The sequence below is a fragment of the Pararge aegeria genome, chromosome Z, assembly GCF_905163445.1.
Source record: "Pararge aegeria chromosome Z, ilParAegt1.1, whole genome shotgun sequence".
In the NCBI taxonomy this organism is placed as follows: domain Eukaryota; kingdom Metazoa; phylum Arthropoda; class Insecta; order Lepidoptera; family Nymphalidae; genus Pararge; species Pararge aegeria.
Genome location: NC_053208.1, coordinates 23,595,860 through 23,621,655, shown reverse-complemented (window position 1 = coordinate 23,621,655; position 25,796 = coordinate 23,595,860). Strand labels below are relative to the sequence as shown.

The window sequence follows — 25,796 nt, the reverse complement described above, 5'->3', positions numbered from 1 at the left end:
ATCATGATGATACTGCTTAAAATTCATGAGATAACTGCTATATACTGTATTCTGATCACCCGTCGCGTCATGTAAGACACAAAACCGTATTGTATTCTCGCGGTACTGTGAGTATCTACGCGGTTAAATATCAACGTGTTCACGCGAGACCAGCTGCGAGCGGCGCCCGCGTATGTGCTACCGATTCGCCTCGGTCCCATTCAAACAAAAGGTACCTACCAACGTATCATTGCATCACTGGGCTAATTGTCCAACGGTGCCAACGAAGCAATAAAGCAGAGACTAACATACTAAAATAGTAGTACTATCTGAGCTACCTCGTTGGTCTAGATACATAGCACGATTATACTCTATAGTTTGGCATGTTAATTTGTTTATCTGGAAGTCCTGATTTTAATTTCCGAGTCGGGCCCAGATTTGTTAATTCTAAGAAGTTAGGAAAATTTTAGTGTCCACTTCAAAGCCTCTGGAGACCACGGTAAGCCGGTCCCAGTTATTATCTAGAACATATCATTCGGTTAAAAATCGTTAAAAACACCAACTCACATTGGAGCTGCGTGGTGGATTTATAATCTAAAACCCTGTCGAGGCCTTTTCTCAAAAGTGATCATATATTTTAGTAGAGCAAGACTTGTTTACTTTGCGTACTTTCATAGTGTGATGTCTTACGGGATCTATATATAGGGCAAAGCTTCTGATATTGAAACTATATTCATATTGCAGAAAAGAGCTGTGCGGTCAATATATAAACTTAAATCACGTGAATCCCTCCGTGAAAAATTAAAAGAAATAAGTACCCTTACGGTAGCCTCACAATATATTTATAACAATATAGTATTTGTAAGACAACATATTATTCTTTATAAACAAAAAGTGGATATAAACAGTCGACTTACAAGAAATGGTCATAAATTAGTGACATCTGCATATCGTCTGCGAAAGGTGCAGAAGTCATTTGTGGGACTGAGTATACGCTTTTATAATATGATTCCTAAGGTAATTTTGGACCTACCAATGCATAAGTTTAAAAAATGTGTTAAAACACATTTATTACAGCGAGGTTATTATACAATTGATGAATTTCTTAATGACAAGGTTGCTTGGATGCATCCGGCTCCGCTTTCATCTCTCACAAGATAGAAAAATGAATTTTTAAATGTAAAATGTAAATTGTTAATGTTGGAAAAGAGCAACTGCTGAGTTTCTTGCCGGCTTCTTCTCGGTAGAAACTGCCTTCCGAACCGGTGGTAGAGTCACTACACACAGACAGACTTGACGTTTCAAAAGTGCTTATATTAGGCCTACTTGAAATAAATGAATTTTGAATTTTGAATTTAGTAACATCAGCGAACAATGTTTTATTTGTTCGCTAATAAATAACCTCATTGCATATATTCTTTAGACTTTATATTTAAATGCTCTATTTGACATTAACATTACGTCAATTTATGTAAACAAACAATAATAGCTTCCTTGTTTCCAATTAAAAATTATTACACAAAAATAAGTTAATTCGCTTCTGATTATGGATAAAAAGTGTTCCATCTATACTGGTTCTCTTCCCAAGTCGAAGGAAACCTCGAAGAAGGTCAAACTGCACTGCAAAGGTTCCGTGAGCTCATCGCACACGCAAATCTTCAGACAAAACAAAATCGAAAGAAAGTACGAGAGAATTACCAGTGATGAGTATTTGGGAATATCGGAATCTATTTCGGGAAGTTCTGACTCCTTCGGATGCGTTCACGGCCCTAAAGGCAGGCAATACTCTGAAAAAACTCAACTGGAGAGAAACATTATTAAGGAATTGGATCCTTTGCGTACAGGTGACCGTTTTTCACTGAATCAATGTCCTAATTAAACTTTGTAATACTTATGAGTAGTGGTGAAGCGGTGATAGCCTAGTGGGGTAAGGCTTCGGCTTTGCTTTCGTGGAATCAGAGTTCGAGCCCCGTTACGTACCCCGTATTTATATATCACTTGCTTTAAAACGGTGAAGGAAAACTAACTTCGTGACGAAACCTGCATACCTGAGAGTTCTCCATAATGCTCCAATCCACACTTGGCCAGCGTGGTGGACTACGGCCTAAACCCTTCTTAGTCTACAAGGAGACCCGTGCCCTGTAGTGGGCCGGTAATGGGTTTGTGATATTTTCTCATAAGCATTTGTTTGAACTGATACCACCTCCCTGGTTCTTCTATGTACCTTGCGTCGCAGAAACAAACATACCTTATTTGTTTTAAATATGGATAAGGTATTACAAATAATATACATATAATTACTGGCCAGAAAACAGTCGGAAACATTGCTGAATAAGAGGGCATATGCACCTAATAAGAAGGCAATGATTGGGCGGCTTTCTCTTATATTTGTGCGAATTTAAAAGCCGCCGGCATCCGTGTATAGGTATCTTGCAAAAGGCAGTAAAGTTAACAAAATAAGACTATCATGGTGATCTACAGTTTATAATTTCTCCAGACGCATGCGTGAAGCACGTAGGTGCTCGTACATAAAAGTGATACGTAGATCCTTCTTTGCACAGTTGAAATTAAACTTTCCTTAGCCCACATTCCCTTACTTTGGACGCCATATTTTTATTAGATTTCTCGCGTCCGCACTCTTGACCCGCAAACCTTTCTATTGTTCGTTGTATTAGGGCGGAAAGTGGAAAGATACTAAAAAATAATAACTAATGAAGTTGTACAGAACACCCGCTAAAACGGCCTGCCTTTTCCATAGCTATATTACAAATAATTGATGCCCTTACCAATTTTTATTATATTAATATATTAATTTACGCTGATGCCCCTATCCATCTACTGATGTTATGAAGAGTAAAGATTTATTTGTTCATTTGTAACTTTGAAACTTGTGTGATAAACTTTAAAACTCCGAAACTGATTGTATTAATTCTTTCACCATTCGACAGCAATTTTATGCTACATCTAATTTCATTCGAAAAAAAAACAATTATCATTTTTATGCGTTAAATGTGAATCCTTACAAATAACTTACCTAAAGATTAAAGTTACCCTTGCAGTTTGCACCATGTTGTTTGATCGCATAGTTTAAAAAATAATAATTAATTAATATAACGAGCCTTTTTAAAATTCCATAACGTTATATGACGTTTATGAAACCGAGGGAGACAGTAAGTAAACTATGTGTATAGATGTAGAAATCGTCTAGTGAAATAGGGGTTCGATTCGAACAAGTAAAATGACAACACCTTATTAGGAACTTCAGAACTCGGTTGTCCTACTTAAAAATTAATGAAAATCGAACTTAGATTTTTGGTCGAGCATCATCACCATAGATCTCAGTAACGTCCACTGCAGGATATATATCATTAATAGTGTTTACAATATTATAAATCTTCTGTCATGTTATACTCTCATCTTGTCTGTGATCTATTGCAGATCCTAAGTGGAGGGACGGTTGCCCTCCAGCGTATGGATGGGATATTGCAGCCACTTTAGAGTTCTTAGTGACAGATCCCGGAGGCAGCCAGACTACCGAAAGACTCGAAGAACATCTTCGCGACTTCGCTACTTTAGCTCGCTGCGGATATGTATCCTTTTTGTTTTTGTCAGATTTTAATTTATGACTTTCGAATTGATTCTAAAACGTTCGTTATTATTAGACCATTTCTATGCTTCCATTTCCCGTTTGGACTAATGATTGGCGCTTTGGGCAGGGAACGTGCTTTCTGAGTTCAAGGCCGTAATGTTTTGTGTGATGAACGTGAATGTTTAACAGTGTCAGGTGTTTATATGTATATTATAAGTATTAATGTATATTATTCATAAAAATATTCATCAGTCAACCACCCATAACACAGCTACGCTTACTTTGGGGCTAGACGGCGATGTGTATTGTCGTAGTATATTTAGTATTTATTTTAATCATTAGTTTCTATGACAATAAAATGAAGAAACTTTAAGACAAGCGAATACATTTCTGAAAACTCTGTGTTTCTGTCATTATCATCATATCAACCCATTACCGGCCCACTACAGGGCGTGGGTCCCCTCCCATATTGAGAAGGGGCTAAGGCCTAAGGCTGGACACAACAGCGCGGATTGGTTGGTTTAATGTCAAAACAACAGAAACATGGCTACTTATTGTACCGTAAATCTATCCATAAAGGGGTGATATGTAGGCGTTACTAAATTTCTCCAAAATTAGCCGTCTAAAGTGGTAAAACGGGGATTCTAAGATAATATCAAAATATCGGACCTCTGGAATTGTTATTTTATATAAAAATAAAATATTAATAAATAAATAATTATAATATTACAATACACACATCGGCATCGCCATCTAGCCTCAAAGTAAGCGTAGCTTGTGTTATGGTTACTAATATGACTTCTAAATATTTATTTCAATAATATACTTATAACGTACAGATAAAAACCCCGACACTATAAAATATTTATATTCATAGCACAAACATTTTTCAGTAGTGAGAATCGAACCCACGGCCTTGGACTCAGAAAGCAGGGTCGCTGCACACTGCGCTAATCGGCCGTCAAATAAACCTCTCAACTAATTAGAATATTACAAATTGCACGCTGACGAAGTAGAGTTGAAAATTAAACTCCTACATCTAAATAATATCCAGAAAATCTATGTTTTAAATAGTCTGACCACCATAATAGACTATTTGGTGGAGAATTTGGAGAAGAGGCCCAGTTTGCGAGAGGTTCTCATCTCTCTCTTGCGCCACATGGAGAAGCCTATTTTGTTAACAGCTGTTTCGGATGTTGAAACTCAGATCGAAACTGTTAAGAACTATATAGGATTCCTTGGTTAGTTTTACAATTCTTTCAACTATATCCGCAGCTGTAGGTACACAACCTTTCTCAGTACACAGAAAAAAAGTTCCACTAAGATTTTTTCTAGTAAAGCTGGGAATCGGATAGGATCTGTTCGAACTAAGACCGTTGGGCGTTTCTAGAATAGAGATACTTACCTTTACCTAATTTGTTTGAAATGCTTGATACCAACAAATATTACCACAAACCTTTTTTTTATTCTGATTATCCCTACTCCTCATTAGCAAGTTTAAAAGTTTAAAAAAAAAAATTTTCCTGTATAAATTGATGGTCGCATTTCCACTCGGCAGGATCCGAACACCATGCCTCGTCGAAATCTCTTTAGCGGTTCAGGCCACGTTGTTTAGCTTTGGGCCATAGATTTTCTTACTAATTTTACTGCAGTTACTTAGTTACTACTTAAGGGTATTTTATTCAGAAGCTAAGGGTCTTCTTACAATAGCAACAATCCTGACTGACTGAGAGATTGCTCACTTTCTCATTGTTAGATATTACTGACTCCAGGTTACCTCTTACTGCGAGTGGAGCAAGATGATCTCTTTGAGCTGGTATCCCGAGCGATACTCTGGCAGTTGTGTGCCAGCGACGAAACGCGTTGTCCGGGAGCCTTACCCCGCAGGTAAAGTTTTTTTATTTGCACAAACCACATATTAATATCTGCTCTGTTTACTGACTTTGCGAACTGTAACATCATCATCAACGATGGGTTGATACAGTCAGAATGAGAAGTAGCGCGGATTGGTAGTTTCACACACTTTTGAGACCATTATGCAGAACTTTCAGGCATGTTGAATCCTAACGATGATTGCGTTCACCGTTAATGCAAGGGATATTTGAATTGCTTTAATTGAACACACACACACAACTCCGGAAAGTTGAGGTGCGTTCTGGGGAGGCCGAAGCGCAAACCACTAAGGTTTCAAGTTTTTAAACAAGTTTAGACAATGTATTTAAGAATATACACTAAGATAAGAAGTTCCTGCTTTTTGTGATTCGGGACAGTAAGTAGTCGCGTACGGCTGGGTCGATGGCATTATTCTTACCTTATGAAAATTAAGCTTAATTTTCTACACTCCGTGAGAAGCAGGAGAATCTGTATGGTGTAATATATAATTTCTTCAATTCTTAGACTCTGTACCAAACAGACCTTCGGTAAGAAATGTATAAAAAGCTACACATTGCGAAGAGGGTAAATTGCCGAGTATCTGTTTGGTGTCGAGTATGAGGATTGAAGAAATTATATAAATTAAACCGTACAGATTCTCCTGCTTTTCGCGGAGTAGGTATAGCAAATTAAGGTTAATTTTCATAATATAACATGGAATTCCGCAAAGAAGAAAAAAAATGGATATATGCAGGCGTTACCTGCTTATATCCATTTTTTTCTTATCTGTGTGAACTGCCTTGTGCGAGATTGAATACCTACCTACGTTGACTAATTCAATGGCTTTAAACTAAACTACGTTTTGTATGGTATCGAAACAGCCATCTAATAACAAGAGTGGGAAGCATTCTTGTCACTAAATGTCGCTTTTTCGGATAAGACATATGGAGAATATCTCAACCCAAGGTACGTAAATTTATTCTGGGGTGTGCGCCGTGACCATCCACTTATTAAAGGTCGTCAGGCAGAAGATACATCTTGAGCTTTTCTGAATAAGTCTTGGATATTCTCGCGGATCCGTTTACAAATCCTCTCCATCCGCACACTTCTCCTCTTCTCTTCCCCTGCTTCTCTTTCCTTCCACGCGATCCACAATAATAAGACGGTCTTAACTGCTAAAAAATGAGAGCTGTCTTTAAGCGTATCGACTAGACAGACGAGTTAGATCTTCAGCTCGAAACTTCGGACCGACACGTTTGTGCGATGCGCAGTACACTAACATTTCACGCCAACACCACATTTCAAACGCATCAATTCTGGAGAGGACAAGAGATTTGAGGGTAAAATATAGAAAAAATCTGTGCTCGCATTAGCTTAGTCTTAAATTACTAACTGACCCTAAACGTTGTCACTTGTCAATTCCATTGCCTTGGATTCAAAGGTACGCGATGTCCGCCGCTGGCACGCACCTTCTCACCACCGCGGTGCGCATGCTGGCGTTGGCTTCGCCCCAACGCTTCCCCGTGTTCCAACGGATCGCCCTGCTGCTGGCGTGCCACTCGGTCGACTGCTGTAAGCTCATTCTTTATACGACCACTAGCGGTACCTCGCGACTTCCTCCGCGTATAAGTCAACGTTAAAAGATAGACATATGCTGTTCCGGACTTTTATTTAGAAATCGTAATGGGGAACAACTTTGTCAAACGCAGCGGAAACTGTCAAAAGGAAACCAAAACCCCGATTTTGAAACATTGTTCATTGGTGCTACGCTCCTATTGGTTTTAGCGTGATCATATATAGCCTTTCTTGATAAATGGGATATCCAACACTGAAAGAATTTTTCAAATCGGACCAGTAGTTCCTGCAATTCAAGTAAACAAACAAACAAAGTCTTTATATTCATATTAGTATTAAATTTAAAGAACTGGCTATAACCGGATTCCAGCCCTCTCAGCTTGTGGTTATTGATGAATGATGATGCAGTTTAAGGTATGGCAGTTATAGAGCCTAATCGGTTTCTACGCTAAATAGTCCAGTGAAAGGTTTTCTACCATTGAAATATTTGGACATACTTACATATATAGGACAGATCTGTAAATAGACATATTGTAATGTTCTTGAAAGTTCACAGGTATCGACATGTTTCGGGAAAATGTTATTGAAAATATTTTCTACCGTTTCAACCCCTATTTCCCAATGAAAGATTTGCCTGATTATGAAGACACTCCTTTGGACCCACAGGATTGCAACGTTAAACTTGGTAAATATTCTATCGGTACCTACAAATTTTTAGGTGAGATAACCCGTCATTGCAGAAATTATAACAAAAAAAGTAGCAGCCCCTCGCGACGTAGTACACTAAGAACTTCTAATCACTGTCCATACTATTAAATTTCCTCCGCTATTCTATACTATAAACTCCGACCCACCGCGCCGGTTTTCCCGCAAGCACTATAATTTAGTTTTGTCTGCTCCAACGCGTCTAAGCGTTATTTTAAATAGACTATAATCTGCCTCGAATATCTGGCTATCAAATACATAAATGTGGTTTTAAAGATTTTTAGTTAGAGTGATGTTTATTTAGATTATTTAGTTAAGATTGCCATGTTTATAGATATAGACTTAACAATACCCATTCGTAGAGTTTTGTTATTTTATAAGGTTAGAGGGTACTTCTAGGGAAGCGTTAAAAAAAGCTAGGTGTCTCTGCGGAAAACCGAAATCCTTTAATCCGAAATGATTAGGGTCATTTACTAAGGAATCTATCTATGAAATAAGAAAACGACGAGATTGGACATTACGCAGGTACAGATAACTGGATTATGTGTACAGATGATATAAAATGGGATAATACTTACTTCTCCAATACGTGTATCCAACGACTAGTTGGATATTATTTCCACTTGTGTGCCAATGCAGTTGTAAAAGTTGGTAATTTAAAGAGAGGGTAATTTTTTATCCTTTCCCCGGGGAGATAACTGTCTCCTGCCCACGCTAGCTGTCATGGGAGATTTATAGTTGCCCCTTTAAATTTAGGTTCGAGCAGCATCCATATTTCTACAACACTGTCATTGCTCTTGGTTCTGTTAAAAACATTGAAAAGTTTTTTGGACGAAAATCCTGACTTCCACAGAACGTTCCCCTGTCCAGATTATTACGCTCAACGGTAGGTTAAAATAATAAACTCTTATTTTACCCAGGTATTTTTTTTTTTTTAATGTAACGTTTGTTGTATTAGCAGTAAGCAAGTATATTGTACATACTTGCTATAATCTTAGGTTCGTAATGAATATTTATTATGGCCAAAACCGAAGCATAGATTGCATCGTTTCCAATAGGACCGCTTAAATGTATACTTACAGGGCTACAATACATTCCGCATAACGGAATATGTGAAGGAGTTGGACGAAAAAAATATGATGTTAATCATTACGTCAGCCTCCAAAAAATATGATGTCTTTTAATTAGATTATATTTATTGTTTTTGTAATTTTAGCGTAATAAGGCAAGTTTATTTTTTTATTTGCAATTTTCACATTTTTTTTTTTCCCTTCTGGCTTTACATAGATTAGCCAATAACACATAATTTCGCCATTTTATAGTGGTAATAAATGCTGCGTCTTAAAATGTAGAAAGAACAGTTGTCATAAAATCCGTGATCAGGAATCTTGGGATTGTGGTGTCAGCAAATGCGCTTTAGCAAATAGAAAAATAGAATAGTAAAAAAAAATATTGCAGGAAAACACATAAGGAAAAACAAAAAGAGAACAGTTATAGTATTTAGTGTTAGTGTGCAAAGGCGACATTATCACTAATAGTGACATTTTCATGGCAACCCGAGCGTGCGAAGCCGATATAATGGTGGAAAGTTGATGGTACATAAAGTAAAAAAAAAAAAAATTGATAAAATAAACTTACATAAGCGTACATACTATATTTACGTACCAACTACAAAAATACAGGAATAAAAGTACATTAGAATAGATATTTATGATAAATATATGCTACGGTAAACTTACACAATACTTAATTATATAGATACGTAACAATAATATCATCATTAGTGTTGCTTCAAACGCTTTCTGAGAAGCTTTTATATCGGAGTACCAGTACGATTCAGTCGCTTCGTATGTCACAGGTGCTTCCTATGGGCGTACCGATACGAATGTCGTGCGAGGGGGCGCCGACACGAAAGGATAACCCTGACCGTGATCGCTCACGCATTGCTCAGCTGCTTTGGAGACCGCCTTACAGCATTCTGTAACTTGATGATGCCAGGTCCTAACAACTCATTTTCATACTCATCATCATTTCAAGTAATGGAAGTCCTCAGTAAAATAATCTGTGAAATACTTGATAAATTTCTTTTAAGCTGTTAAACTTCCACGCAACTTACAGTGAGTTGTGTTGCGTTACTTCATCATACTCGTAATAATATAACCACTTTTACTTTTTTTATTTTATAATTATAGCTTTTAATTTTTTTTCTTCCGAACCGAAGCATACATTGCTTCGGTTCCAATAGAAGCGCTTAATACTCATTGTATTATTATAGCAACCATGTTTTTGTAATTTACATTATTGGCTAACGGCAATGTCACGTAATTTGCCATTGTATATTGGTAATTAATAATTTGTCATTGGTATAAAATGTAGAAACAACAGCGGTCATAAAATCCGTGATTGGGAATCTTACGATTGTGATGTCAGCGAATACGTTATTGCAATTATAAAAATATCTTATTAAACGCTTTATATTAGCTTCACTTGTATGTTTGTTTGTAACCGACTTCTTTGGGCGCGATTTTGACCCACTTTAAACGGTCAGATTTCTTTCAAACTTTGTAGACATATCGAGGACCGATGACAATACACTTATCTGAAAAGATTATTCCAATTTTCACTATAAAAAATAAGATTTTTTACTAATTACTACAGCGCCATCTAGACCCAAATGTAAAAACCTATGGCGTTCGCGTACCTAACAAATTCCACAGAAAACACTAAGCTACTAGATGGTAGAGGGAGTTAGCTATTACTTTTTAATGGCCTGTTTTAAATAATAATTAGAACTTGCATTTCGAGAGACGGGCACACTGAATTAAAAAAAATAATAATTTATCTCTTTAATGGAGGATGGGTTACCGATTAATTTTGCTCTAATAAAAATAATAGATCAAGAAAAACTAAAAAAAATCGCTATTATGAATAAACTAAAAGAAAGAAATTAGTTTAGTTTTTTATACCAAGCGTGTTTTTTTAGTTTGTTTGAACTATTTAATTATTTTGATATGAGATCCGTGCCCTGTAGTAAGTCGGTAATGCGTTCATAATGACGATGATTATAATTTATATTTTTATGATATTTGAGCTTAATTACGTGTGAATGTGTATGAACTTAAGGAACTTAAGAAATCGCGTTTAAACGTTAACAATATAAGCAAAACAATGAAAAAGATACATGTAGTAGAACGTTAACATGCTCACATTTTATTAACATGTCAAATCTGGTGTAGTCTCAGTGGTTGCCATATAGTTATATCCACAACCACCTTGGCTTTATATATAAGTGCACTACATCAATCCGTTATCTGGTTACTGGTATATATATCCCTACTAATATTATAAATGTGAATGTAAGTTTGTTTGTTACGCTTTCATGCAAAAACTACAGTTCCTAAAGGTATTAGAAGTAATATAGGATGCTTTTTATCCCGAAATTAAGCTCAGTTCTCTTGGGAGAGGGGACGAAAGTGTTTGAAGATTTTACACCAGGCTTAGCTATCCTAAATACATAGAGTGCTGCCACATTTATGAGGCACATGTCTTTCGAAAAACAAAAACAAAAGCGGACGTAGTCGCGGGCAACAGCTAGTTATATATATATATAAGGGGTGGACAGCATTGTTTCGTGAATTGTGTAAATACAACATATTAGTCTTTATAAACAAAGAGTGGATATGAACAGTCGACTTACAAGAAATGATCATAAATTAGTGACATCTGCAAATCGTCTGCATAAGGTACAGGGGTTTGGGATTGGGTATACGCTATTATAATATGATTCCTAAGATAATTTTGGACCTGCCAATGCACATTTCTTACAGCGAGGTTACTATACAATTGATGAATTTCTTAATGACAAGGTTGCTTGGAAGCAGCCAGCCTCGCTCTTATCTCCCGCAAGATAGCAAAATGATTGTAAATTTTGATGTTGGAAAAGAGCAACTACTGAGTTTCTTGCCTTCTTCTCGGTAGAATCTACCTTCCGGACCGGTGGTAGAGACACTACATACAGACAGACTTAACGTTTCAAAAGTGCTTATATTAGGAATTTTGAATTGTTGAGATACTCTGAGAATATTGAATGACCTTTACTTCAATATTCGCAGAGTATCACTATAGTTAATTATATTTATATCATGGCTTTTATAATGTTTATCTTTCATTAATTTATCTCATATCTATCCATAAATTATGTAGTTTTATCTAGAAAGATGTAAAATAAATAAATAAATATATTACAGCTTACAATGCTATAAAATCTCTTTCCAGATGTTTTGTCACTTTCGGTGCTTACTGAGATTCCTCCGAAACAACTCTGGATCCAGAGCGTCGGCTTCAATACGTCGCAACTGGATGTCCAATTCAAGAAAAGCCTTATCTACCTCTCTGTTGATTTTCTCAAAATTTTTCCCTATAATTCTTTTGTAAGTTTTTCTTAAATGTTTTTCAGCATATTACAACTCTGAAACAATCAGGCGGCCACCCTTGCGCAAACGAACTCAATAGATAAAGCCCTCTGAATTAAAAATTGACTTGGAGATAAAAATGTTGTATTGGATAGAAGCAGGCGTTAATTTGCGAAAATCCATGATATACGAGTGTCATGAAAATTAAGCCTAATTTGCTATGTACCCTCTACGCACGTGTATAACAATAAATACGCACTTTACAACGAATAATTGTTAAGTCAACATCTCCTGAAGATTTCTACCATTCTCCATTTTTAATTCAAAATTCAATCATACTTTTTAAGCACTTTTGAAACGTCAAGCACATGTATATTTAGTAAGTATATGTTTGTATATTTATTCCTCTTGGCCGTATCCGACCACAGCGAATTCCTCTGGATACTATAATGAGCGTACCTTATGTGCTCTCAAGTGGCTGCCAAAACGTCAGTACTCCACCAATTATATTGTTATATATGGCCGTACCGGTCTGGCATTTATCTTATTACGCCTAGCATCTTGTTTTCGGGCCTTTTGACTTCAAATTCCGATACTTTTTATTTACGGGTGTCTCAATCGCAGCCAGCTCTTCAGCTTTGCGACTAGCTGAGCTAAGTCGGTAAATCGGGTTCTTCTGCGGATCACCTCATTCCTGATTCGTTCACGTAGAGATACTCCCAACATTGCTCTCTCCATCGCCTGCGTGAGTATCTGAATGATATTCTGCTATTCCAGATGGTGGAATCACAACACTGGCTCTTAGGTATGATGTTCCTTCTGGACCCTGACCTGTGCCATCTCAGAGCGAGGTGGACCCCTGCACTTTTCGCAGAAATCCGTAAAACTGCATTGCAAGCTCTAGTGTGCACATTACACCTCATGCCTACGAGACTGGTCACAGGACATGAAATAATAAGAAGGTATGTAACCCACATTATTCACTTTATCTTAAAGATGACAAAAATGGCATTTTATTACTGCAAAATGAAAAGTCTATTATAGTCTCGTTTGCCCATAATTGGCACGCTCAGCAGTCGGGTTGGAGATTGCAGTAACTGGAGGAAGCCGCTGCTAGTTTTCTTTCATATCCTTAAGACCCAACCCTTCGTCGCCTTTTACGAGCCCCGCGGGAATAGATGGAGTAGAAACAATTGAGTTCTGATCTGCCGGAGCCACACTGCAAAATTTAATTGCTTATTGCTTCGTAAATATCAATCTGTTGGTAAGGAGTAAGTGACTTTCAAATATAAGCGTCGTGCCTAACATCATCAGATACTGTTTTAATGTAAACAAGCATTTGCTATTTTTTCCTGCTCATTGATATCCTGGAACACTCATGCAAGGAACGTGCCACAGCACATTTTTTTTTTACAACGACATTACATACGAATACATCGCCATCTAGCCCAAAGTAAGCGTTCCTTGTTTTATGGGTACAAAGACGACTGGTGGATATTTTTATGAATAATATACATAAATACTTATAATGTACATATAAACACCCAGACACTGAAAAACATTCATGTTCATCACAGAAATATTTTTCAGTTGTGGGAATTAAACCCGCGGCCTTGCACTCAGAAAGCAGGATCGCTGTCCACTCTGCCAATCGGTCGGTTGGCAGATTTGGTTAGTCCATTTGCTCTGGTGTCATCCATCTACCGCAAAGGAACTGATATAATAGTGTGCAAAATAAAAAAAAGTTACGAGTTTGTTTTCGCAGAATAATGTGGTACATCGAATGGTACTCTGAGAACCCTTACGAGCTGCCTGTTTTGTACTGGTGCGTGAGGCTTTTGCACGCAGCCATCCGCGTTCGAGGCGAGACGACGCGCCCCGACACCCTCCGTGATCTATTCGACACACACGGAATCATAATACTGATGCGTAAACACCGCAATAGCATTCTTAATAACACTAGAAATGCGCTTTGAGTATAGAACACACTTGTCGCGAACGGCCAAAGGCTCCCTACGGCTGTATCACTATGCGTATTCTTAGAGTCTTAAATTTCTGTTTTTTTTAGAACGGCGTACACTAGTTACTTTAGAGCGTAAGAGGCAATGTAGTTTAAAAATTACAATTAAGTCGCAAACTGTTACAAATGTTTTGTTAAAATTTGAGTGTTCTGAGTCTCGTTCGAGGCGATAATGTGATCCGTACATATAACATTTCTAAAGTCTTGTTATTAAGATTTTTTATTTATTTTTCTTTATTATATTAAATTGACGTAGAGTACTCGAAGTTCTCATTGTGGGGTACCCGTGCCCTGTAGTGGACCTTTAATGGGTTGATATGATGTAATGATCTTTTTGGAATTTTGGTTGTAAACCGAAGTTAAGTTAAGTTATTAGTTAGTGTCTTTTGTGTTATGCGTGCTGAATTAGCCTTTGAGTGGAGTTTACAAAATTATAAAGCAATTTTTAAATGTGTCCATATATTAAGGTTGTATGCACGTTGGCTTCTTAATAAATAAATAAATAAATAAAATAAAAATAAGTAAATATAAATGATGGTGACTCGCAGTTATCATAGACAACTAATAATTTATTACAGTACCGTATCCGTTGCCTATATTGATACACACCCGTTATTCTTGTCAATCCAAGATTAAAAATAAAAGAAATGAGAAATTACATAGGTATTTTACGGGAAAGCCTGAGTCCAATACTTCCGACTTACATATAAACATTTTCTGGTATCTAATATATTAATCCAGTGACTTGTTTAAATAAGCACGTTCATTGAAAAATTGTCCTCCTAAGTTTCTTAGACCAGGACGCGTTTGGAACCCTCGTAGCTTTAGTTTTAAGTTTACGAATGTGTAACGCCATCATCTGACTACCGTGTAATTCTTGTGTACGCATCAAAAGTGCCACCTATGGGCATAAATATATGGCGTTAACCCCATCTCATTGTGGGAGGAGAACCGTGCCCTCTTGTGGGCAGGTAATGGGTTGATATGATGATGATGGCTCTCATAGGCCATTAATGATATTATTGAATAAAGATATTTTTGACTTTGACTTTGACTTTAATGATTCTGATTCTCAGATCTATGTTACACGTTGCTTGAACAACGTTGTCCACCGGTGGAAAAGAGTCAGGTGGTGCTAGCGTTGACCGTGCGGTTGCTGACCAACGCGGTGACCGCTGACCGGTGCATCACCTGCTGCGTATATCCGCTGGTCAAATGGCCCGCCTCCATTAACACCCTGGCCACGAAGATGTTGGACATTGCGTTGTTCTCATTGGAAAAACACTTATTTGTCAGCGACAGGTACAGCGTCGGCTCCTAAAGATTTCTACCCACACACTACTTTGGAATCACAACACGCACCTGTAACTTTTCCAAGTTATGTGCGTTGTAAGCATTATCACTTGCTTCAACGGTGAAGGAAAACATCGTGAGAAAACCTGGATTCCTGAGAGTTCTTCATAAAGTTCTCAATGGTGTGTGAAGTCCACCAATCCGCAGTGGGCCAGCGTGATGGACTACGGCGTTAACCCCATCTCATTGTGGGAGGAGAACCGTGCCCTCTTGTGGGCAGGTAATGGGTTGATATGATGATGATGGCTCTCATAGGCCATTAATGATATTATTGATTATTCAACCTGTGAGTACTTCATAAACTAATTAAAGTAGGGGGAAAGAGGGGAAGAGGTCGACCAACACTAGGACTTATAGAGAGGAGCAAGAGAGGGCAAAGGGAGGCTTTGTGAGGGTTACATCGAAAAAAGCTTAGCTCGGCTAGAATAGAACCACGGAAAATAATACTAAGTATATATATATCATGTGAATCTCCGGAATCGCTGGATAGTTAATTTTTTTTTAACAGTGGTAGACTAGCGTTTGACTAGAATCTCACATGATGGAAAGTGTAGATGTGGCCTTGGATGGGACGCGTTTGCGTAGAAGATGCCTATTCACTCTTGTTTTAGAGATGCCCGATGATTACAACGAGTAAGGATTAGGAAACAAAGAACTCCGAAGGGTGTTCCAAACCCCAGCCCTGCGTATGAGAAAAGAAGATGCAAATCGCTTCTTGCGATTTTTTGGGATATTAACAACATACTAACATAGCCCGCCCAAAACAGTGCGATAGCAGAATGGTGAGGAGGGGATGAGATCGAATATTTCCTGAGCACACTCTCCTATTCTATAAAACACCGACAGACTGGATACCTTACGGCGATGATCAAGACTTTGGAGTTTTACCACAAGTAGTGAACCCTCGCTTATCTCCCGGCGATCCACATTATGCAAAGCGGCCAACTGGTACTTAAGGGAGCCATCATAAAGATTACTCATTTGGTTGATCGCGAAGTACCGCTTGACTTAATTAAGAATACCAAGTTCTTTGACGGCATTTTGGGCTTTGGATTCTATGGATCTACCAAAGTTGATGTTAGCTGTAATGTCAACACCAAGGAGATCAATGTACAAAATACGCACGTACTAAATACACCAGCGGCGTGCCTTGTCTTAGAGTAGCCGACGCCCGCCGATCACGTACACTTGGAGTAGCGAAAGCCGAACTATTTAACCGAACGTAATTGCATTCTACACACGACCGATTGATGGATCTCGAAAGGAAGGCATCCTTACCTAAACTTTTAATTACCTATTAACTGTCATCCTTAAAAAATCCATTTGATATGAATATGAATATCGAGCTTCAGAGTAAAATGCTCTTGAACAATAAATCATTTTTCCCGTTTTACCGTAGGCTTCTCCTAACGAAGATAACCTGTTATAATTTTCCTGAAAGTGAACTATATACGAGTATGATGTTTAATAAGGAAATATAAATCAATTTACAAATTTCTATTTAGATTGGAGGCTCAGTAGTGTCGGGGAAAAGAGATATTTTCCTTAATATTACGTACAAACTTGTTAAACATTAGTTATGCACCGCAGCTGACTTTTATTTTCCGAATACCGCTCCCTGAAATCTGCCGATTGGTGCCGTAACACAACCGCTCATACTTCATAATCTATACTTATAATAAAACTGTAACTGGAAGATTTCTGTACATTTAATATATTTTGAAAATTTTGACCTGAGTCCAAAACAGATTTTTATTTAATTTTTGTCAGTCTGTCTGTCTGTCTGACCGGGCAGCACGTGAAAACTACTGAACGGATTTTAATAAAATTTGGTATAGTGGTAGCTGATATACCGGGTCAACATATAGGATACTTTTTACACCGATAAACAATAAGTTTCCTCTGGGAAATGGGATGAAATTTTTTATCACTTTTACTTCATAGCTCCGTTAAATTTTGACCGACTTTTATAATTCTTTTTCATATCTAATTTTAATGAAGATCTGATAAATATTGTCGGAGATAAAGGACATAACTCTTCACAGATAACAGCAAGTCGCGAGGCATATGGGACAACGATCGAATACATGCGTATCATCCTACTTAAGACTATAATAATATAAATGCGAAAGAAATAAAGTAATATAAATATTAAGATTGATCTTTACCTGCAAATTCATTTTTAAAATATTCAAATTGGCCCTATCGCTTAGAAGTTGCGACGGGTATAGAATAACATAATTTGGAAATTAAAAAGGTCCACCTGGTAGATAGCGCTGCAATTAGTTTCTAGGTTTTTTTCTAGGTGCAGACGAAGTTGCGCGGGTCAGCTAGTTGGTACTATAATCCTGATGATTTTAAGGAAGTCTTAAAATCGTTTTGAAGCCAAAATTATACAGGAAATCAAATAAGTAATGTTATGTAATGTTTTTTCTATTTTAGATGGCTCATTTCAATTTTAAATTTAATTTGGGAGGCGGTCATATGGAAGAACCATTACAGGGAGAAATTCGTTTTGAAAAACGGCGTGTACAATCTTTTGGATATGATAACGGTGAGTGAATCTTATCTTTATAGGTAATACCTAGGTCCCACACTCGTAATCTCCCAAAATTATAAGTAAATTAATGTGCACAGGTATATTATTACCTAGACGCATTACTTTACAATGATAACTAAAATACAAAAATTATTCGTGGGCGTTTATTGCAATCAAGGTTATTAACTTGTAGTTGAACAAATATATTGGTGATGTACTTGTACTTTAGTTTTTTTTGTTATCAAAGACAATGACGTCTTTGATAAACGCCATTAAAAAAACTAAAAAAAACTTGACAATTATAATAAAAGTTGTTTTTCAGGATTTATTTTAATTTAAACCTCTTTAATTAATAGTGAATGAAAATAATTATCCTAGAACGCGCTTAACTCCGATTAAAAAACCTGTTGTTGTACAAGGATTTATTTAACTTGCTTGTATTTCGTTTGGGCTGAAATTATGCAGATACGTTCAGTTTGGATGGCAATGCATGTGATGTCTTTCTAAATCCAATATGGCGGCACATCCAAGATGGGAGACTTGTTATTTTTAATGCACTCCTACAATACTTATTGGCTGAAAATAATTCGATAAATAAAGTGGCGTCACATTAAATCCATTATTGCGGACTTTTAAATTTTGAAACTCAATTTTGAAGTAGAAACAAGAAACTCACATAAATTGATGTTGTTGATTTTAATTGATGAAACTGGTGAACTCTAATAATATCTTTAATCATAAATTCGCACACCGTTGATTTAGTTTAAATGTTATAGCCCTATATGAGGATGAGACAAAATTGTGTTAACCATCATATATGTAGGTACTAACATTCATGCAAATAAATGATTGTTATTATATTAATAATACGTAAAACAATAAATAATAAAATATACTACGACAATACACACATCGCCACTTAGCGCAAAACTAAGCGTAGCTTGTAAATATGGGTGGATGAATGATGTGTTAAATATTTTTATGAATAATATACCTACATAAATACTTATAATATATAGATAAACACCCAGACACTGAAACAACCATTCATGTTCCTCACACAAACATTTTCCGGCTGTGCGAATCGGACCCAATCGTATTGAGTTTTGGACTTGGCTCATGACGCCGGCTACTGCGTCAATCGTCAATCGTTGGGACCTTCTTCAGCTTCTTTATTTTTCGAAATGATTCTGCTACCCTCGCGATTCCAGTCCAGTCTCTAATTGTACGCAGCCAGATCTCGTTCCTTCTACGTCTACGTCTTCCACCAACTTTGCCAATCATAATAAGTAGCTAGTAGAGTTATATCTCTGGTGCCATTACGTGGCCCGAATATGCTACGTTTGGGACAGCTAGCTTATTATATTTACATTGTTCAGATGTCCAAGCCCCCCGTTCAGTGCATAGCTATGGCACTGGTGTGCGACCTGGCACGATCTGGCGATGCGGTTGCGCAGCTCGTAACCTGGCGCGCCAATCTCGGCGCCTCCAATGCGGTGAGCCTTAATTTACCTACAACTCCGTATAAAACAACTTATTATCGTCTTTTTCTGCATAGGTTTTGCAATGCAATGCAATGTGAGCATCCACTGGCTGGATTTATAGGAATACTAGCTTCTGCCCGCGACTTCGTCTTCGTGGACTTCCGAATTGGGTCTAAAGTTCCGCTCCGCTGAAAGCGGGTTAAGGCCGTAGGCAACCACGCTGGCACAGTGCGGATTGTTGGACTCCAAACACCTTTGAGAACTCTCAGGCATGCAGGTTTCCTCACGATGTTTTCCGTCACCGTTAAAGCAATTGATTTTTTAATTTTAATTTTAATTTTTCTGTTCTATTGTACTTCAAATGACAGTATCCTAGCGTGGTGAAGCGAGGAGCGACCATTGCGAGCCTGTTGGCGTCTTTGTTCAGAGACGACTGCCTGGCGATCGGTGTGCCTCTCGACCACTGCGGCGTCGTACAGGGTAAGTAAATCGATATATTGTGATTGAAGTCATTGGGTAAGTAGCAGATCAAACGTCATGTTCTATATTATATGCAACTAACATTAAAGGTATATATAGACTTCCACTTCACTTTCGGGGGGGGGGGGAGTTCGAATCCCAGCGCGCACCTCTAAGTTACGTGCGTTTTAAGCAATTAAAATATCACTTGCTTCAACGGTGGAGGAAAACATCCGCGTCAATCGTTTAACATAGACGACGAGGCCTGAATGAATTTAACGTATTGCAATACAATAGTGCTACCCCTTTTCTCAATTGTCGTGATGACACTTCTTTTAGAATTTTGTCTACTTATGTGTAATAGAAAAGCCAGATGACTAATTTTGAAAAACTACTCAAGTTCGGAAGTATCAACTATATCCGAAAAATAACGATTTTGTTGATAAAAATTGCTAATTATATTTTAAGAAGTTATTTCCGGTGAAAGCGCTCGCTGGGTGTCATGGCCGTACCTACTCGTGATCAGCAAATCAGAGTATTTGAAAATCCACTGATAGTTTGAAATCGTAGTTCAAGCGTTGCAAAACTATGTTTATAAAGAAGTGACGTAATAGTTTCGAATTCGGCGTCACACATGACTCTTACCACAGATGACTAATAGTATAATTAATCTATCACTGAAAATTTTAAATAGATCTGGAGTGTCCGCTTATGTCTACTGAAGTACGCAAGGAATTGAAGAATCCAGACTTTTGCAACGGTCCTCACGAACAGCCTCCCGTGTGCTTGGCGGTTGCTGATATGGCCGCGTCGCGGATGTCTAAGGTTCTGAATACAATTGCCCGATTGAACCAGTGGGCCGTGACCCTGCTTTCTGAATCCAAATTCAAAATTTCTTTATTCAAGTAGGCCTATCACAGGCACCTATGAAGCGTTCATACATTTATGTTTACATAATTGTAAGGGGATAGTGATAACTTCGTCCGCCAACCTTAACCTAAAGCAACGAGGGTTCTAAACGCGCCCTGGTCTAAGAAGAGACCACAACTTACTTAGCCAGGTATCTAAGGTCTTGGGTTCGATTCCCACAAATGCAAAATGTTTGTGTGGTGAACATGTTTCCATGTTTTCCAGTGTCGGGGTGTTTATCTGTATTTATGTGTATTATTCATAAAAATACTCATCAATCGTCTTAGTACTGCAAGCTGCCTGCATTCTTTATTAAATTTCATCGACCTATGTTCCCCGAAAGGTAATAAACCAACAAAAAGAGGAGGTACTTTTTGATTTAATGCAAAAAAATTCAAAATTCAATACTCAATTATTTCAAGAAGGCCCAGTTAATAAGCACTTTTGAAACGTCAAGTCAGTCTGTGTGTCCACCACCGGTTCGGAAGGCAGATTCTACCGAGAAGTGCCGGCAAGAAACTCAGCAGATTTTTATTAAGTAATCGATATGTAAACGAAGTCGTTGTATTAAGAATTGATTAGGTGTTCAATTTCATACAAAAGTTTCCATGACTGTGTTACAGGCGTTCGCAATTTTACATATGCTTTCCGAAGATTTACAGTACAAAGTGTCAATAGCTGACGACGCCTACAACTTGTACAAGAACGTTAAATTGGGAGCTCAGGAGGAGGTAGGTACAGTAATTAGTAGTACTTGGCACCTAAAAGTTATTTAACTACATGCAATCTTCTTTCCCGCTTTATTATGTAGCTTAGACATCTTATCATATTCATCATCATCGGACCTCTTTTAAGTAGCGCCAACTCTTTCTACTAATTGTTTAATTACCAGCTTTCTGCGTCCAATGTCTGCCACTTTCCGGAAGTTGTCCCACCACCTAGTCACCCACTCACCATGTCCTCGCAAATTAATATTCCAACGTAGCTCAAAAATTTCGATCAGAATCGATTCAGTCTTTCCCGCGCTGTAAGACGTGAGCGCTGGCATCCTTATTAAACGTATTTTATCCACGTTTCCGATACGTACTGCTAGGATTTGGAACGCCCTCCCGACAACTGTGTTTCCTGCCACATATAACAGGAGCGGCGCCGCAGTACGGCTAGCATGGGCAGGAGACAATTATCTTCCCGGGAAAAGGATACAAATTTATCTTCTCCCACAGCCTCATTAACCCTTAGAGCACTGACGCACAAGTGGAAATAATATCCAAATAATATATGTAATAATAAACGGGGGTAAACTTCTGCTATTCCATATTCCTGTGCTTTAGCATGTGAACACGTTTATTATATATCCAGTATCCGGGGATATAATTGGGGGATATAATTTTTGTCTCCTTCCCATGCTAGCCCTTCTGTAGTGGTATAACCTCTATCATCTACTTGGGCAGACGGTTCAACTGTTCCGAAGATTGTCAGACTAGAAGGCGGACATAGAGTTGAACAGGTGTTTTTTTTTTGCTTTGGTCATTTGCATCTTCTTGCGTCACTTGTCTCTATTGTCATTTGAATTTCTTGCGGCTTTTACTCCATAAACGGCTTATCTATGCCTTGCGGTTTCTTGCAGCACTTCTAATGGCAGTTTTTTTCAGGCGATTTTGATGCTCTGCTCACACTACTTGACCCTGAAACTAAACGAAACGTGGACGGAAGCTAAGATTCAAACTGGTGAACTACTCGCACACGACAAGGAGGTTTTAGATGAGTTTATTGAAATAAACGGGTTAGCTTTTGTAATTTTATCTTGACTTTACCAACTCTAACTATCCTAATAAATAGGTTGCTTTTAGGTTTCGAAACAAAATATTGCCAGTGATCACTTCGTGTTTAAATGACGACACCGGGCTATAAATCTTGGTGTTGATAAATACACTATTGGTACTACATTTACCTATTGGTGACTTTTTCCCCCTTTATTCATAATAATAATAATTGAGGACACAGTTCTTTAAAATAGCAGAGCATTTCTCTCCTGGGATAGAACGATTATCACTGACAGGTAAATTTCATCTAATAGACAGATATAGTAACAGTTGATAGATCAGTGCGCCGTGCAATTTGCTGAAAACTGAAAAAGAAAAAGTCTCATAATACTTGGACCTTGCTCACGAGATAACCACCATGAGGAGTGACGAGACTTAGATAGCACATAGCGTGGGATATCACTTGCTTCAGCGGTGAAGGAAAAACGTCGTGAGGAAACCTGCATGCCTGAGAGTTCTACATAATGTGCCTACAAAGGTGTGTGGAGTCCACCAATACGCACTGGGCCAGCGTAGTAGACTACGGCCTTCCCTTCTCATTGTGGGAGGATACCCGTGCCCTAACCGTACATGACTACTCAGGATAGCCCGTTATCATATCATACTGTATCATAACTTACCAGCATGTGAGACTGCAGTCAAGGGCTATCTTGTAGCGAAAGAACTGTCCAACATATTACGCTATGAAAGCACAGTTTAATCGAAGTATGTGAGGATTCTACCCATGGTCGTACCCACCTGCTTCAGGTCAACGGCGGGTGGTCTAGATAGTCCTGAAGCCAAAGCGGTAGTTTTTTTTTAATTTTTGTCTGTCTGGACGCCATACATTTTTTTGAATGGTTCATTGCATATTTTATGCAAGATTTCCACGGGAAGCAGCTGCCATCCCCTGGCACCCCCCGGGTACGCCCATGATTATTTCCACGAATTGTTTAATGTGCGGTGACAAACTAAGTACTTACCTAATTGTCTGTTGCAGTGGCTGGGCAAAAGAAGTAAAGAGGCGACAGGAAGATATACTCAATAAGCATAACCAAGAGGTAGATAACATATTATGTTATTTAAATTCAAAAGTTAAAAGGTTTAATCTTCAACCTTTATTGACAACTTTAAAAAGGACATTGATCATTTTTTTGTATGTGCGTACACCGATCACGCTGTGATTTATGATCCGTTTCACGTGATCCTCTTTTTAGTTTTATGCGGAATAGTTGTCATTTGGTCCAATAAAATTTAACATAGTTCGTTTGCTCCGAAGTTTTCATTTAATAAATATTTTTTGTACTTTGCGGAGGAAATAATTTTATTCGTACTTAGTAGGCATGCCAACTTTTCCCCAGACATTATTCTTGAAGAACAGTGAAAAAGGCCGAGCACGTCTAACTTTACAGCAACGTAGTATTGCTAGCTCACAAACATTACCGTTTTTACCCATTTTATATAAAAATTTAGAACATTACAGGTAAAATAATTACTGTCAACTGCTAAATGGAGTAAAGTGACTAACCGCCTGTTTCAGTAACACTACAATAGTGAAGTGGTTTTTCATGCTTCAATATTAGTCTTGTACACGGCTTCTGTATCTTCTTAATCCTGTGATAAAAAAACTCCTGACTAATTCCCCTTTCTATTAAAACAAAACAAAGACGAAGAAGAGGTTTAAGATTCCTTATGACCAGGATGATCGTGAAGAGAAATCCCTATACGCATTCTTGGGGCAAGTCCGGCTAAACAATGCTTTGGACGCACTACGGGAGGTGCGTTGTGTCGGCCGCTCGGGCGCCGCACGCACGCGTAATTTGCCGCACCAGCCACCGCATACCCCCGAAGACTTGTCTGGCAACTCTGTCATACCTACATATCAGCCGCCGCTCGACGACTTTGTTAGTAATAATATAAATAAATAAATAAATATACTACAAACAAAACACACATCGCCATCTAGCCCCAAAGTAAGCGTAGCTTGTGTTATGGGTACTAAGATGACCGATGAATATTTTTATGAATGATATACAAATACTTAGAATATAAATATAAACACCCAGACACTGGAAAACATTCATGCTCATCACACAAACATTTTCCAGTAGTGGGAATCGAACCCACGGCCTTGGGCTCAGAAAGCAGGGTCGCTGCAAACTGCGCCAATCGGCCGTCAAAATAAAGCTTATCTAATTTATTATATTTATGTATAAGCCTCATCTTTCCTCATTTTTCCTTTTTCAACCGTCCCTTACTAGAGTACTTACTCCTCCAGTCTTTCTTGCAACTTTCGCGTTTACTACTGCCATTCCAGTTCTTTAGAACCCCAGCGTTTTTAGTCAGCCCAAGGAAATAGAGGTCAGCAACCCAACTGCCTAAGGTTCCCTCTGCATTACTACTCCATATTCCTGTTTTCATTTCAGAACATGACGGGCCAGTATGTCAAAGTGCAAAGCATTCCGACCAAGAAAAAAACAAAGGACGATGTTACGAGTCGCAACTCCAATCTAAGTTGTCGTTAAATGTTAGTGCTGTCTATTTTCTGGAATATACCTTGTTATTAAATAGTTTTGACTTTTTATTAAACTTGCCGGTACTTAAAACACTCAACTACAAATGAGATTCATCGTGTAGTTTTACCTATATGACATAAGACAAGTCTTATGAAGTTAGGAAAAATTATGTCATATTATCCTAAAACGTGTGAACCTACGAGGGAACTAGTCATTTTTTTGTAGTAGTGATGTTTCATATCTCAACATAATACCAGTCTTATGATGTTATAAAAGAATAAAGATGGTGTTTATCATTCCATACTTATTAACCTAAAGTCATTAATTTCCCTAAATCAAATTCATTTTTTAATTCAATTCGATACAAAAAATCTAGAACTAAATAACTGACTTGGGTATTTATTGTGTTCTCCTCCGATCTCGGGTCCCGCTGAGTGTAGAAAAAATCTAGGAACTTTGGCGTATTTAAATCTCTCAACGAACCTAAAAGGACAGTTTTTTAAATAGCGCTGTAACGGATTTTAGAATGCAAAAGAGTTTCGCACTGTCTATATCCGACTCCAACAGCGATTCGCAAAACTG

At 37.9% G+C, this 25,796-nt stretch overlaps 1 protein-coding gene across 1 annotated transcript; it reads left to right on the top strand.

Annotated features, from left to right (window-relative positions):
• Nucleotides 1–1,525: 1,525 nt before the first annotated feature.
• Nucleotides 1,526–25,223, top strand: LOC120635962. Its single transcript, XM_039907174.1, has 21 exons — nt 1,526–1,823; nt 3,418–3,569; nt 4,623–4,809; nt 5,341–5,455; nt 6,882–7,012; nt 7,572–7,700; nt 8,477–8,606; nt 9,579–9,718; nt 11,996–12,150; nt 12,910–13,094; nt 13,898–14,061; nt 15,229–15,454; nt 17,948–18,059; nt 19,424–19,540; nt 19,897–20,008; nt 20,682–20,812; nt 21,520–21,627; nt 22,549–22,679; nt 23,699–23,759; nt 24,399–24,602; nt 25,125–25,223. The coding sequence occupies exons 1-21, from the start codon at nt 1,526–1,528 to the stop codon at nt 25,221–25,223; spliced, it is 3,087 nt and encodes a 1,028-aa protein (XP_039763108.1).
• Nucleotides 25,224–25,796: the final 573 nt, after the last annotated feature.

What these genes read in the sequence shown, in the direction of transcription:
- LOC120635962 (XM_039907174.1), top strand. Translation starts at nt 1,526, where the DNA reads ATGGATAAAAAGTGTTCCATCTATACTGGTTCTCTTCCCAAGTCGAAG. An exon ending in GGATTGCAACGTTAAACTTG is followed by an intron (nt 7,701 to 8,476) that starts GTAAATATTCTA and finishes CTTTAAATTTAG; the next exon opens with GTTCGAGCAGCATCCATATT. An exon ending in GAGTTTATTGAAATAAACGG is followed by an intron (nt 22,680 to 23,698) that starts GTTAGCTTTTGT and finishes TGTCTGTTGCAG; the next exon opens with TGGCTGGGCAAAAGAAGTAA.